A 15,962-nucleotide genomic window follows, 5' to 3' on the forward strand; every position below is an offset into this window, starting at 1 on the left:
AATTACTTTGAAAAATGTAAAATTACATTTTAATAATTAACAAAATTAGGACTCCATTTATATAGTAAGATGAATTTTCCATCACTTAAAAATATTTTATTCCTATGAGTCTGATATAGTTTGAATACTTATCCCCACCAAAATCTCATGTTGAATTGTAATCTCCAATGCTGGAAGTAGGGCCTGGTGGGAAGTGTTTGGGTCATAGAGGTGGATCCCTCATGGCTTGATGCTGTCTTCAGATAGTGAGTGAGTTCCTGTGACAGCTGGCTGTTTAAAAGTGTGTGGCACCTCCTCCATGACTCTCTCACTTGCTCCTGTTTTTGTCATGTGAACTGTTTGCTCCCCATTCACCTTCCACCATGATTGGAAGTTCCCTGAGGCCTCCCCAGAAGAAGATGCTGTTATGCTTTCTGTATAGCTTGCAGAACCATGAGACAATTAAATCTCTTTTTTTAATAAATTACCCAGTCTCAGGTATTTATTTATAGCAATGCAAGAATGGCCTAATACAGAATCTAAAATCTGAGTTAAGGTATTTCAAAATGATGTTTCTAGGGGAAGAGAAAGAAAGTCATACAAATCCCCAGCAGCAGATACGATCTTGGTTCAAATAGAATGGAAAATAATTAAGAAACCACTCAAGACTATCACATATAAAGACCTTACACTGTAAAAATCTAATCCACCTACCCACAGGGCTCTTGAAAATAGGTAGTGTCAGTGTGCCGATCCAGAGCTAGCTTGGTGTATGCAGTGTCACCTCTGGAGAAGTCTGAAGTGAAATACCACATCCTCCCATAAATGGTTTCTCTGTTAGATGAAATAAAGAAAGACCTGTTAGCTATTTGAAATGTTCATTCTTGTCTTTCAAAACTCTTTCCAATACCTTCTTTAGTTACTCACAAATAACAATAGATTTTTTTGGTTCCAGAATTTCATCCATAAGGTGAAATTCAACTGTTTCATAAGGTGAAACAGCTGAACACGCTAGTCTTGACAATTCTGTCACTTATTAACATTCTAGAAAACTGGGGAGAAAACTGTGGAAGTATATGTATTATGAAAGCTTAGAGAATTATCTCACTCTGATTATGTGCCCAGTTTTCATAGCCTTCATAAATTCAAGGTTCTTTTCTATGCTCACCATTCTTTCACAGAAAAAGATGATGTAGCTGCTTCTAGAAGTGATTTTTTTAACGTTATTTACTATTTTTATAGCTGTTGTCTTTCATTAGTACCATTTTTTCAATAATGGTGGTCATTTCCTAGTATTTTGTATAATCCAATTTGCAAGGATGACTGAAGAGTTCTCATATTCTTTATAAGACACAGAAGTGATTAATGTAGATCCTCACTCATCTTTTGGACATGGAGGAATAAGGAAAAGAGAACAGGATAGTTTCTGTTAGCAAGTATTTGGTGAGACTTGCTGTACCATTGTTGTTGTGCCTCTCCTTGAAGTATACATCATATATTTTGATTTTGTAATTATTTTCCTGGTGGGCTCAAATCTGACTAAAGGTCACTTTAATTCTTTAGCTTTCAAAGTTCATCTTATTTTCTGAACCCTTGAAATTCAAATAGGAAATGCTCTTCCTTTTGAACTATCATCCCTAAAGCTGTCTCAATTTATTGCTTACCAGCACAGTTTCTTTCACTTGAAAATTCTCAAACTGTGATTCAAACTGAGGGCTCACAGATGCTGTTAATTATGCTCTACCAGCATAGGGCAGAAGACCCAGCATACTATCTATTACAAAATGAGCTATATCTGGATCTTATTAAGTAAAAGGAAAGTAGCAATTATAATAAAGTAGGTTGACATCACACTTAATACTATAGAAGATTAATCTATATACCACCCAGAAGTGTGGAATGGTAATGAAAAGAACAATGTATTTAAGATTAGGAAACCTGGGCTATTTGAATTCAAGTTCTATTGTTTACTAGTAGAGCGCTCCTGGGCAAGACACTTGGTATATTTGAGTGTCAGTGCCTCATCAGCAAAATGGGGACAAAACACACTGATCAGTATTACTAATAATGCATGGGAATGTGCTGGCTGAATGCTATATAGCTTTCTAAGGCAGTGTTATTAACAGTCAGTCTCTGAATCAAGCCATAGGAATCCCAGAAGGTCAAATTGAACAGATGGGAAAATAGAGGACAGCGGGGGTCGAGTGTGTGTGTGTGTAATGGACATGCCTATGGTCACACAACTACTTGATGGTAGAACTCAGACTACTATCCAGTTCTCCTTACAGTCAGTGTTTTTTTCCAGTGTACAATAATACCTGTCACTTGGGATCACTGGGTTAGAAACATATTACCAACGACTCTGTAGTCATCATTATATTTTACACGTAAGTGTATTTAGAGATTAGAAATCCAGACTTCAAATAAAGCACTGCAAGTGGGAGTCCCCTTATTCATGCTACAAAATATTCTGGATTGAAAACAAGGGTGACCATACCTGTTACATTTATTTATTGGTGCTCATGCTCTGGAAATTAATTATAGTACTGTGGATTTTTGGAAAGAAATGAATTACCTGATTAAGCTGATCCTTTCTGCCAACTTCTCTGTGTGCTCTTGAGTGGGAGGGACATTTTCTACAAATGCAATTCCATAGAGCAGAAAGTTTTGCAGAAACTTCTTCAGTCCCTCGTTGGTTTCTAAGAAGCTCTGGCAATCTACAGATGGAACTTGGGCTTGCTGGTAGATTTCAGCATTCCATAGTATTCTAGGCTGGATAACTTTTTGTTTCTGCCCTTCATAGCTGTTTTTCACCAGCCAATTCAAATCATATTTAGTCACATGACCATCTGGCCCTTTTAAGGGGAAAAATAAAAGGCACTAAAATAATAATTACAAATAATGTCAATATTTGTAATTGGTTACAAATTATAATTCGTTACAACTAGTTAAGAATCTTTTTCTTAGCAATCAGTTATCCAGTACTATGTTGTTTATGAAACCAAATTAAAATGAGTGCCTAGAATGTTTCTGAGACAGAAATATGTGTGGTTTGAGTGGTATGCATGAATAAATGAATGAACAAATAAATCTTCCCAGAGGCTAAATAAATTTACAGAATTATAGTTACATAGTAAAAGACCTTCTGGAAAATTCATCAAGTCATCAAAGAATGATAATCCAAGTAGGCTTTTACAAATCTACTTGGCACTCTCTCCCCTTGCCCCAATCCCTGTCTTTCATCTATATAGGAACTCAGAATGTTTGAGGTAGAAGGGGCTAATCTTTATTTTACAGATGGAGAAAAAGTCAGTGACTCACTCAAGATCACACAACTAAGTACTATAGGTGGTACTAAAACCTCAACTTCTTGCTGCTAGAAGTTCAATACTGCCTTCCTCTTCTACATGATATAGGACATTGCTGTCTAATTATATGACATCAACACAATACAGTAAAATGACTTTGTAAGTGGCTTTACCTGCTGTGCACCCCCCACCCCCAAAAAGTTGAAAACCAACCCCAAAATGCTTTAGAAAATCTTCAGGATAAGCAAAGGAAGCAGCAGAAGGAGTGAAAGGCTATGTTGACAACTTGTCTCTCCTTTTTACTTCTCTCTCTCTTTTCCTCCCTCCCCTTGACAAAAAAAAGTATCACACTTTGGATAATTTGGAAAGCATAAAAAAGTATGAGGAAATTAAAAGTCACCATGTTTATCATTCTATTACCCAGATGAAACTATGATTGACATCCTGGCATCATTCCTTCCAGTTTTTCTATATATTCTCCTATTTTATGTAATTTATATATATACAAATATAGTTTATGTAATTTACATATATATAAAATTTGGGACTCTGCCATTGTCACTTAACATTTTAACAATTTTTACAATTAAATTTTATCATTTTAAAAATTCAACCTTCATTAAAATTAATTTTTAAAGCTTACAAAATGTACACTACCAAGATTTACGTAACCAATCTATTCTTCTGCATATGTACATTTATTTTTAAAATTTTCCTATTATTTATTAGTGATCATCTTTAACCATATTTCTAATAATTTAGAAATAGAATGTGTATTACATTTCTTCAAAGTTTGTATCTTTGTATTTAGAAATTTCAAAGATATAAACTTTTAAGAGTTCTGATACACATAATCAAATTACTTTCTAGCAAGTGTACTTATCTTCATTCCCTCCAACAGCACATATTGTGTCCATCAAAATGGAGTATTCTTATACTTAAAATATATATTTTTCTAATTTGGTAACTAAAGTAGAACTGCTATCTTGTAATAATTTTAACTTATTTGCTTACTAATAAGGCTAATAAGAATACTTTTTATAGTTGTTAGACATCTATGTTTCTTTAATGCAGGGGCTACCAAACTATGGTTTATGAGTCAAATCTGGTGCTTGGTTTTGTAATGCCTGTTTCAGAACACATCTGTCCATTTTGTTACATATTGTTTATAGCTCCATTCACTCACATAGCCCACAAAGTTTAAAAATATTTACCATCTGGCTCTTTACAGAAAATGTTTGCTGACTCCTGCTTTAATCATTTGTCCGTTCAGTCCTTTCTTACATTTTTCTATTGGAATACTTGTACTTTTCTTACAATTTAGCAATAGCACCTTACATATTAAGGATTTTTAGTCTTTGGCATACATTTTCCTAATATTTTGCCTGTTTTTAAATAAACCTTTCTATGGCATTTTTTTCTATCGTACATAAATTAGTAGTCAATGCATGCATTGTAAGCATGTTTTTCCTCCAATGCTTTTTCTTTTAACTTTTTTATTTGGAGATAATAGATTCATAGGATGTTGAAAAGAAATGTGTAGGAAAGTCCCATGAGCTCTTCCCCAAGCCTTCCTTGATGTTAACATGTTATACAGCCATACTACAATACCCAAACCAAGAAAGTGGTATTGGTACAATCCATTGGGCTTATTCAGATGTAACCAGTTAAACATATGTTCATTTGTGTGCATAGCTCTTTGCAGTGGAATTACATGTGTAACTTTGTGTAACCACTACCACAATCAAGATACTCAACCATGACTCCTTCGTGTTACCCTTTTATAGCTACATCTGCCACTTCCTACCCCTGCATCTCTAACTTCTGGCAACCAATAATCTGTTCTCTATAATTATGTTATTTCATGACTGTTACATAAATGAAATCATGCAGATTGGCTTTTTCACTTCAGCATAATTTAACTGAGGTTCTTCCAAGTTATGTGTCATTAGTTCGTTCCTTTTCATTGCTGTAAGTAGCATTTTATTATATGGATGGTTTATTTAACCATTCAACCATTGGGTAGTTTCCAGTTCTTGGTTGTTACAAATAATGCTGATGTGAACATTAATGTACAGGGTTTTATGTGAACATAAGTTTTCATTTCTTTGGGATAAATGCCCAGAAGTGTGATTTCTGGGTTGCATGTTTGGTTTTTTTGTAAGAAATTACCAAACTGTTTTCTAGAGTGTACCATTTTACATTCCTATAAGCAATGTATGAGTGATAAAATTTCTCTGCATCTTCTCTAGTATTTGGTGTAGTTGCTGTTTTTTAATTTAGTCATTCTGATAGGTATGTAGTGCAATCTCATTGTGATATTAACTTTCATTTCTCTAACAGCTAATAATGTTGAACATCTTTTCATGCGTTTATTTGCCATCTGTATATCCTATTCAGGAAAATGTCTGAGCATATCTTTTATCCATTTTAAAATTGTATTGCTTGTTTTCTAGGCTGAGTTTTAAGAGTTTAGTCCTAGTGCAAGTCAGGACCTTAAGATGTTCTCATATGTTCTTTTCTTGAAGTTTTATAGGTTTATGTTTTACATTTATGTCCACAATCTACTATGAGTTGGTTTTTATATAAGGTGTGAGACTTGGGTTGAGGTTCTTTTATTTTTTGATTATGGACATCCAATTGCTCCGGCACCAATTATTGAAAAGACTATCCTTCCTCCATTGAATGGCTTTTGCACTTATAGATAAGTTGACTATATTTCTGTGGATCTATTTCTGGGTTCTCTATTCTATTCCATTGATCTATGTATCTGTCCCTCCACCAATACCACATTGTCTTGATTACTGCAGTCTTAACATCAGGAAGTGATTTCTTCCCACTTAATTCTTCATTTTAAAAATTGTGTTGGCTTTCCTAGGGCCTGTATATTTCCATTTAAATTTTAGAGGAAGCTTGTTTATAATTACTAAAAAATCTTGCTTATATTTTGATAGGAATTACATTAAAACTATACATCAATTTGGAGAAAACTGACATCATTACTATGTTGAGTCTTCCAATCCATGAACATGATTTGCTTCTCCATGTATTTATGTCTTCTTTGATTTCTTTCATCAGCATTTAATAATTTTTATAATATAGATCCTATACATATTTTGTTAGATTATACCTAAATATTTAAATTTATTTGAAGCTACTGAAATGGTCATTTTTCATTTCAGTTTCTGCATGTTTAAGTATATAGAAATATGATTGATTTTTGTGTGTTGATCTTGTGTCCTGTGACCTTACTGAACTTATTTATTAGTTTTCATAGTTTTATTACAGATTACTTGAGGTAGTCTATGTTAGGCTATCATGTATCTGCAAATAAAGAGTTTTGTGTACAAATTTTATTAATTTTTCTTGACTTACTGTAATATAATTTTCAGTACTATGATAAATAAGAGTGGTGAGAGTGGATGTTAAATAATAGTGGTAAGAGTGGGCATCCTTGCCATGTTCCCTGTCTTAGAGGGAAAGCATTCAGTCTCACCATTAAGTATAATGTTAGCTGTGGATTGTAACAATTTTATATGAAGAGAAAAATGTTTCAAAAAATCCTTCCAAAACAAGAAAAGAAGAAAAATAACTATTAACCTATTTTTGAAAGGAACAAACCATTTTCCACAAAATAACTGTCCTTCAGAAGAGTACCCCCAAAGAAGATCAAGTATCCTGTCCACTCACAAGTAAAGAAGAGTGTGGTCTCATCCAGACGAATGTTCTTTGGCTTGATACATAAATCCACACTGGCAGTATCCAGGCTGCGCTGGTGAGTCTTAGAGTTGTAGCACGATGCTGAGCGGCAGTGGTCTCGAAGCCAGACATAATCAAAGCGCATTACGGTATTAGCATATTTCAGCTCTAGGGAAAAGATCACGTTCATCAGAAATCAGCATCCAGAAAACTTCCTTCTAAAAGTCTTCTACCAAGAAATAAGCAAAAGCAGTAAGGGTTGAGGGGAGGGACTTGCCCCTTACCAGATATTAAAATATACTGTAGAACTTCTATAATTAAAATGGTGTAATGTTGTATTTAAATAGATAAAATGATGGAAGAGTATAAAAAGCCCAGAAATATGCCCAAATGCATATGGAAATCTGATATGTAATAAAGTGACAGCAAAAGTCATTGAGGAAAAGATGAATTTTTAAATAAATGGTGTTGGGACAACTAGATAGAACTTGGGAAAATATAAATTTGTGTCTATATGTCATGTTGTCAGAAGGTCATCAAGATAAACTCAAAATATATAAGTACTAAATTTAGAATATGAAACCATTCAAATATCAAAAGAAGGAAGCATAGGTGTGTAGAGGATATATAGGAGGTGATATGGTTTGGCTCTGTGTCCCCACCCAAATCTTATGTTGAATTATAATCCCCAATGTTAGGGGACAGACCTAGTGGGAGGTGATCGGATCATGGGGGCAAATTCCCCTTTGCTGTTCTCCTGAAAGTGACTGAGCTCTCACAAGATCTGGTTGTTTAAAAGTGTATAGCACTTTCGCCTTCACTTTCTCCTGCTTTGCCATGGTAAGATGTGCTTGCTTCCCCTCGCTTTCCACCATGATTGTAAGTTTCCTGAGGCCTCCCAGCCATGCTTCCTGTACAGCCTGCAGAACTGTGAGTCAATTAAACCTCTTTTCTTCATAAAGTACCCAGTTTCAGGTAGTTCTTTACAGCCAAGTGAGAACAGACAAACACAGAAAATTGTTACCAGGGAAGTGGGGCATTGCTATAAAGATACATGAAAATGTGGAAGCAACTTTGGAACTGGGTAACAGGCAGAGATTGGAACAGTTTGGAGGGCTCAGAAGAAGACAGAAAGGTGAGGAAAAGTTAGGAACTTCCTAGAGACTTCTTGAATAGTTTTGACCAAAATGCTGATAGCGATGTGAACAGTGAAGTCCATACTGAGGTGGTCTCAGGTGGAGATGATGAACTTATTGGGAACTGGAGTAATGGTCACTCTCGCTATGCTTTATCAGAGACTGGCAGCATTGTGGCCCTGCTCTAGGGATTTGTGGAACTTTCAACTTGAGAGAGATGATTTAGGGTATCTGGCAGAAGAAATGTCTAATCAGCAAAGTGTTCAAGATGTAGCGTGGCTGCTTCTAACAGTGTACGCTCATATGCATTTGCAAAGAGATGGTCTGAAATTGGAACTTATAGTTAAAAGGGAAACAGTATAAACGGTTGGAAAATTTGCAGTGAGACTATGTGGTGGGAAACAAACCATTTTCTGGAAGGAATTCAAAGCTGCAGAAATTTCCATAAGCAAAGAGAAGCCAAATGTTAATATCCAAGGCAATGGGGGGAAATGTCTCCAGGGCATGTCAGAGACCTTTGCAGCAGCCCCTCCCATTACAGGCCCTGAGGCCAAGAGGGAAAAAAGAGTTTTGTGGGCCATGCCTAGGGCCCTACTGCTCTATGTAGCCTTGGGACACGGCCCCCATGTCCCTTGGCTCTATGTCTCAGCTGCTTCAGCTCTAGCCATGGCTAAAAGGGACCAAGGAACAGCTTGGGCCATTGCTTCAGAGGATGCAAGCCCCAAGCCTTGGTGGCTTCCATGTATTATTGGGCCTATGGGTGCCCAGAAGACAAGAGTTGAGGCTTGGGAGCCTCTGCATAGATTTCAGAGGATGGATGGAAATGCCTGGATATCCAGGCAGAAGTCTACTGCAGGGGCAGAGCCCTCATGAAGAACCTCTCCTAGGACAGTGTGGAGGAGAAATGTGGGGTTGGAGGCCCCATACAGAGTCCCCACTAGGGCACTGCCTAGTGGAACTATGAGAAGAGGGCCACTGTCCTCCAGACCCCAGAATGGTAGATCCACCAATAACTTGCACTGTGCACCTGGAAAAGCCACAGCCACTCAATGCCAGCCTGTGAAAGCACTCCCAGATGCTGTACCCTGCAAAGCCAGAGGGGCATAGCTGCCCAAGGCCATGGGAACCCACCACTTGAATCAGCATGCCCTGGATGTGAGATATGGTATCAAAGGAGATTATTTTGGAGCTTTAAGATTTAATGACTGCTCTGTTGGGTTTTGAACTTTCATTTGGAATGGGAGCATTTACCCAATGCCTGTACCCCCATTGTATCTTGGAAGTAACTAACTTGCTTTTGATTTTACAAGCTCATAGCTGGAAGAGACTAGCCTTGTCTCAGATGAGACTTTGAACTTGAACTTCTGAGTTAGTGCTGGAGTGAGTTAAGACTTTAGGAGACTGTTGGAAGGTGTGATTGGTTTTGAAATGTGAAAAGACATAAGATTTGGGAGGGGCTAGGAGTGAAATGGTGGAATGATATGGTTTGTCTCTTTGTCCCCACCCAAATCTCATGTTGAATTGTAATCCCCAATGTTGGGGGAGGGACCTGGTGGGAGGTGATTGGATCATGGGGGCAAATTCCCCCCTTGCTGCTCTCATGATAGTGAGTTCTCATGAGATCTGGTTGTTTAAAAGTGTGTAGCACTTCCCCCTTTGCTGTCTCTCTCCCCTGCTCCACCACGCTTGCTTCCCCTTTACCGTCTACCAAGATTTTAAGTTTCCTGAGGCCTCCTAGCCATGCTTCCTGTACAGCCTATGGAACTGTGAGTTAATTAAATTTCTTTTCTTCATAAATTAACCATTCTCTGGGAGTTCTTTATGGCAGTGTGAGAATAGACTAATACAGGAGGTCCTTGTACTATTTTAGCAACTAACCTTCTGTTAATTTGAAGTTATAGCAAAATAAAAAAATTACAAAAAAACAAAGACTTTCTATACATTAGGTTACTCATTTAGAAAAGGTAAATAAAGTGTGTGACCCAATTTACAAAAGAAAAGAAAAAATAAGTTATGTCTTCATATAATTCAAAAAAATAAATTTCTGATGGATTAAAGTACAAAAAATTAAAACTGTGAAACATTAAATATTGACAACCTTGAGGTAAGAAAGGTTGTTTTAATATGACACAAAAGGCATAGAGATAAATTTGTCTATATTAAAATAAATACCTTCTGTTCTGCAAACAATATAAAAGCAAAGTTAAAAGACAAGTAACAGGAAAAAAATTTGTAACATAAAAGGATTAATATCCAGCATATAGAATAAACCTCTGAGATCATTAAAGATGAAAACCCAACAGAAAAATAGGTAAAGGATATCACTAAGGAAAGTCACCAGAAGTGACCGGTATACATATGAACTGCCCCCAGCCTTGTTAATAATCAAAGAAATGGGTATTTAAACCAAAATGTGATACCATTTTATACCAATCAGAGCAACAAAAATTTTAAAGGCTGATTAAAATGTGTTTTAAAGGATGTGGGGAAAAATGCATACTTGCAAACACTGGTAGTAGGAGTAAATATTGTTAAAGTTATACTATATGGCATCAGCAAGTTTCTATGAAAATAATTTAAAATGTGCATATTTGACCTAGAAATTCACCTCTCAGTATTTATCTTTTTTACTCTTGTACTTTATTTATTTATTTTATCTTTTAATATATATTTTTTTATTTCAATAGCTTCTAGGGCTCAAGTGGTTTTTGGTTACATGGATGAATTGTATATTGGCGAAGTCAGAGATTTCAGTGCACCCATCACCTGAGTAGTAGTGTACACTGAAACTGATATGTAGTTTTTTATTCCTTATCCCCCTCCTTCCCTCTCCCATTCTGAGTCTCCAATGTCCATTATACCACTCTGTATGCCTTTGCATAACATAGCTTAGCTCCCACTTATAAGTAAGAACATACTGTATTTGTTTTTTTATTCCTGAGTTACTTCACTTAGAATAATGGTCTCAAGCTCCATCCAAGTTGCTGCAAAATACTTTATTTCATTCTTTTTTATGGCTGAGTAGTATTCCACGGTGTATATATACATTTTCTTTATCTACTTATTGGTTGATGGGTACTGAGGTTGGTTCCATATCTTTGCCATTGTAAATTGTGCTGTGATGAACATACACATACAGGTGTCTTTTTGATATAATGACTTATTTTCCTTTGGGCAAAGAGTAGTTCACCTCTCAGTATTTATCTTATAGAAAGTGTCACACGTGTGGAGCAGCATATAAGGATATTCATAATAGTGATGGTTATAATAGTAAAAATAATTAGAAAAAAGACTAAATGTCTATCAGTGGGGAAGTGGAAGAATCGCTGAATAAACTGTGGTTTATCCACATTTTAAGATATTAAGCAATAGTTTTTAAAAACTGCTATACCTGTACCTCTCACATTCACTTTCATTGGTAATATCATTCTCATTTTAAGGACAACTAATTAAAGCTCAGAAATGCTAAGTAACTTTGTAAGAATATAATCATTAGGTGGTAGAGCTAGGACATGAACCCAAGTCGTGCAACCCCACAGCCTAGTACACTAATGCGTCTCAAAGTACAGCCTTGGGAGTCTGGAGGTGAGACTTCTTTTAGAAAAACATAATGAGGAGCTTGGCAAATTCTCTCCCCCAAAAGTATTGATAAAACTGGCCAAAATTTAAAAAGAACCATTTTAAGACTCTGGAAATTGTCCAAAGGTATACAGCAAGTTGAGAAGTATTTATTCTATTTTTAATTTCTTTAGTAATAATACTGTTTCCTATAATTGCTATACCAATCTACATTCCCACCAACAGTGTACAAAAGTTCCTTTTTCTCCACACCCTTTCCAACACCTGTTATCTCTTGTCTTTTTGACAATAGGTATTCTAATGGGTGTCAGGTGGTATATCAGAGTAGTTTTGATTTGTATTTCTCTTATAATTAGCGATGTTGAGCATCTTATCATATAGGTGTTGGTCATTTGTATGTCTTCTTTGGGGAAATGTCTATTCAGATTCATTGACCATTTTTTAATTGGGTTATGTGTTCTGTTGCTATTGAGTTGTATGAATTCTTTATAAATTTTTGGATATTAATCCCTTATCACAAATACAGTTTGCAAATATTTTTTCCTAATCCCCAGGATATCTTTTCATTTTGTTGATTCTTTTCCTTTGCTGTGCATAAGCTGGTTAGTTTGATGTTGTCTCATTTATTTATTTTGGTTTCTGTAGCCTAAGCAGTTGGTGTGAGATCCAAAAAAATAATTGCCAAGGCCAATGTCAAGGAGCTTTACAACATGTTTTCTTCTAGGAGTTTTATGGTTTCAGGTCTTATTCTTGTTTAAGTCTTTATCCATTTTGAGCTGATTTGTGTGTAGGATGATAAAGGTCCAATTTCATTCTTTTGCCTTCTGAGTATATGCCCAAAGGAAATGAAAGTACTACCTCATAAAGATACCTGCACTTCCATGTTCACTGCAGCATTATTCATGAAAGCCAAGATATGGAAACAACCTAAATGTCTGTTGATGGATGAATGTAAAAAAAACTATGGTATATATAGACAATGGAATATTATTCAGCTTTTTTTAAAAGGAGATCTTGCCATTTGTCATAATATGGATGAACCTGGAGGACATTATGCTAAGTGAAATAAACCAGATACAGAAAAAAAATTTACATGATCTCATTTGTATCTGGAATCTTAAAAAAAAGTCAATTAAATATATAGAGAGAATAAAACAGTGGTTACCAGGGCCAAGGGTAGGGGCATGGGTGCGGAAATGGGAGATGTATGGCTAAGGACACAAAGTAGCAGATATGTAGAATGAACAGATCTAGATATCTGTTACACAACAACATGAAGACTATAGTTTATAATAGTGCAATGTGTTTTGGATTTTTTCTAAATGAGTTAATTGTAGCTGTTCTTGCCACAAAAAATGGGTAACTATGTGAGATGATTGATATGTTAATTGTTTCATTATAGTAACAATTTTACTATCTATATGTATCTCATAATATCATGTCATATATTTTAAACATACACAATGCAATTTCTTTTAAAAAGCAAGTATTTATTTACAAAAAACTACTGAACCTTGGGTAAAAATAGTGGGAATCTGTGGTGTATTTTAGCATGGGGTGCTCCCACTCCTATTCCTCCACCCCTAGCTCCAATCAGCAGTAGTTCCATGAAGGTGGGCTAAACCAAGAAAACCGGCAGCTTTGCTGTCAAAGATGACTAACGTGATTTGGAGCAGAGCATTCATAAAACCCCTATGCACCTGGGTGTTATCAAAAACAATTACGGAAGCCATACTGGTTGGAGCAAACAACAGACCCGAAGAACAGCCAGAAATCTAACCAGGCTATATAGGGAGTGAGAAAGCTATAATGGGCCTTGAAAAGCTCCCACACATCCCTAGTATTTGGAAGGTTGCATATGCATGCACTGCTGTGTGCACACTGAAGAGAGACTGGAAATGGCCCTAGTTATTTACATGTCTCTGGATGAAAATGAGGGTTTTTGTAGGAAACATGAGAATGACAGAAAGTAAAAACCAGGACAAACTTCTTGGGTTAGTCTGTTTGCATCATTATAGAGAAGTATCTGGGGCTAGGTAACTCGTAAAGAAAAGAGGTTTATTTGGCTCATGGTTCTGCAGGCTGTACAGAAAGCATAGTGCTGGCATCTGCTTCTGGTGAGGGCCTCAGGAAGCTCATAATCATGGCAGAAGGTGAAGGGGAGCTAGCACGACACATAGTGAGAGAGGGAGTGAGAGAGAGGGAAGATGTGCCAGGCTCTTTTAAACAATTGGATCTTGTCTGAACTCATTACTGAGGGGCAGGCACCAAGCCATTCATGAGGGATTTGCCCTCATGACCCAAATAACTCCCATCAGGCCCCATTTCCAACACTGGAGATCACATTTCAACATGAGATTTGGAGGAGACAAACATCCAAACCATATTACTTGTAAATAGCTCAAACTTTGAGTGTATGCCTCAAACAACACACAGATCTTCTGGCAAAGGGTGGAAGCCTTATTAGATTAAGTTTTTTAAGCATAACCTCTGATCAATAGTTGGCTGGCCTCTAAACTATATCAGGAATTCTCAACCTGATGCTTCAAGTAGGCCTATGGACATCTGGGCCAGATAGTCTTTTTGTCACCAGGTGTCAGCAGCGTCTTCCTCTCCAGTTGTGACAACAAAAAATGTCTCCAGACAATGCCAAAGGTCCCCTGGGGGGCAAAATAGACCCCAATTGAGAGCCACTGGGCTATGGTGATCCCAGTGCAATGCTTAGGAAACCACAGTTAAAAATAAAAATAAGAAGTAAAAATAAAACCTGAGCAGAGACATCAGTGGCTACACACTGCAGGGGACAAAGACTCCACAGAATTACCACAGATAACAAACAAATACACAAAACAAACAAATACACAAAATACAAACAAATACACAAAAATATGCAACAATTACTCTGGGGACGTCAGAACTCAGTTTCCACAAAATGTTATCTAAAATGTTCCAGATTTTCAACAACAAGAAAAGATCATGAGATATGTGTAGAAACAGAAGGGTTACCTACACACAGAAAAAAACCCTCTGAGAATATTACAGAAAATCCTATTGCCTAAGTCAAATATGCAGATAGAAGGCAACTTATCTTCTGCAGAAAATGTCTTTCCCTTCTAATAGTCTTGAGCTTTACAGGAGAGAAGCAGAATGGACTATTGGGGCATCACCTCCATGTACCTATATTATTTCCTCATTATAAGCCAACACTTGTCTGTGATGGCAGGTATGCCTTATACAAGTGCTTTCAAGGTATACCTCAACTGGATGCTTGAAAATCCATAGCTACTGCACTTAATTGAAAGACTGTCTGATACAACTGATACTCTGAAACAGGGCTATTCATTTGGTGGTGCCCTACAGTTGGAGTTCTTGTCCTAGGGTGTATGGAATAATATGCAAAATTTGTGTGTGTGTGTGTGTAGAATTTCTATAGGGTCTATAACCTAAAAACATTGAGAACCCTTTCCTTACAGTGACAAAAGTGAGTACCACTAACCCTTATTCAGTTTGGTCATTGCAGTGAGATGATGCACAGTTCAACAAACTATAGCTTGTGGGTCAAATATAGTGTGTGACCTATTTTGTTTGGTTTGCAAGATAAAAAATGGATTTTACACTTTAAAAGTGTAATAAAACAAAAACAAAACAAAGAAAATCACTGTAATGGTTAACTCTACGTGTCAATTTGACTGTACCATGGGGTGCCCAGATACGGGGCTAAACATTAATTCTGGGTGTATCTGTGAGTGTGTTTCTGGAAGAAATTAGCATTTAAATCAATAAACTGAGTAGAGTACATTGCCTTCTGCAATGGGGGGATAATTCTGTCTGCCTGCTTGAGCTGGGATATTGGTCTTTTCCTGTTCTTGGAATGAAACTTACATCATCAACCTTCCATTTTAGGCCTTTGAACTTCGACTAGAACTTAGATTGATTCTCCTGGTTCTTTTTTTAAAAATGTTTTTATTATACTTTAAGTTCTAGGGTACATGTGCACAACGTGCAGATTTGTTACATCTGTATACATGTGCCATGTTGTTTCTCTGGAGAATACTGACTAATATAGATATTGGTACTGAGAAGTAGGGTACTGCTCTAACAAATACCTAAAACTGTGGAAGCAGCTTTGGAAATGAGTAATGGGGGAGATGCTGTAAGAGTTTTGAGGTACATGCTAGAAAAAAGCCTAGATTACTGTGAAGGGATTGCTAATGGTATTTCTGGTAAGAGGTCAGAAAAAAAAGAGGACAGCTGGAGAGAA

The 15,962-nt window shown here is 36.4% G+C and overlaps 1 protein-coding gene across 5 annotated transcripts in view; it reads right to left on the reverse strand.

The window, feature by feature from the left end:
• TMLHE (trimethyllysine hydroxylase, epsilon) overlaps window positions 1-15,962 on the reverse strand; it is a 113,239-nt gene that overhangs the window by 17,706 nt on the left and 79,571 nt on the right. For all 5 annotated transcript variants that reach the window (XM_073013270.1, XM_073013269.1, XM_073013268.1 and 2 more), the window contains 3 exons: window positions 6,978-7,154; window positions 2,555-2,834; window positions 694-813 (listed from right to left, as the gene is read on the reverse strand). In XM_073013270.1, the coding sequence (XP_072869371.1) occupies window positions 694-813; window positions 2,555-2,834; window positions 6,978-7,131 (554 nt within the window). In that variant the 5' untranslated portion in view covers window positions 7,132-7,154. The remainder of the gene's footprint in view (window positions 1-693; window positions 814-2,554; window positions 2,835-6,977; window positions 7,155-15,962) is intronic.

Source organism: Chlorocebus sabaeus, chromosome X (assembly GCF_047675955.1).
Source record: "Chlorocebus sabaeus isolate Y175 chromosome X, mChlSab1.0.hap1, whole genome shotgun sequence".
NCBI classification, from domain to species: Eukaryota; Metazoa; Chordata; class Mammalia; order Primates; family Cercopithecidae; genus Chlorocebus; species Chlorocebus sabaeus.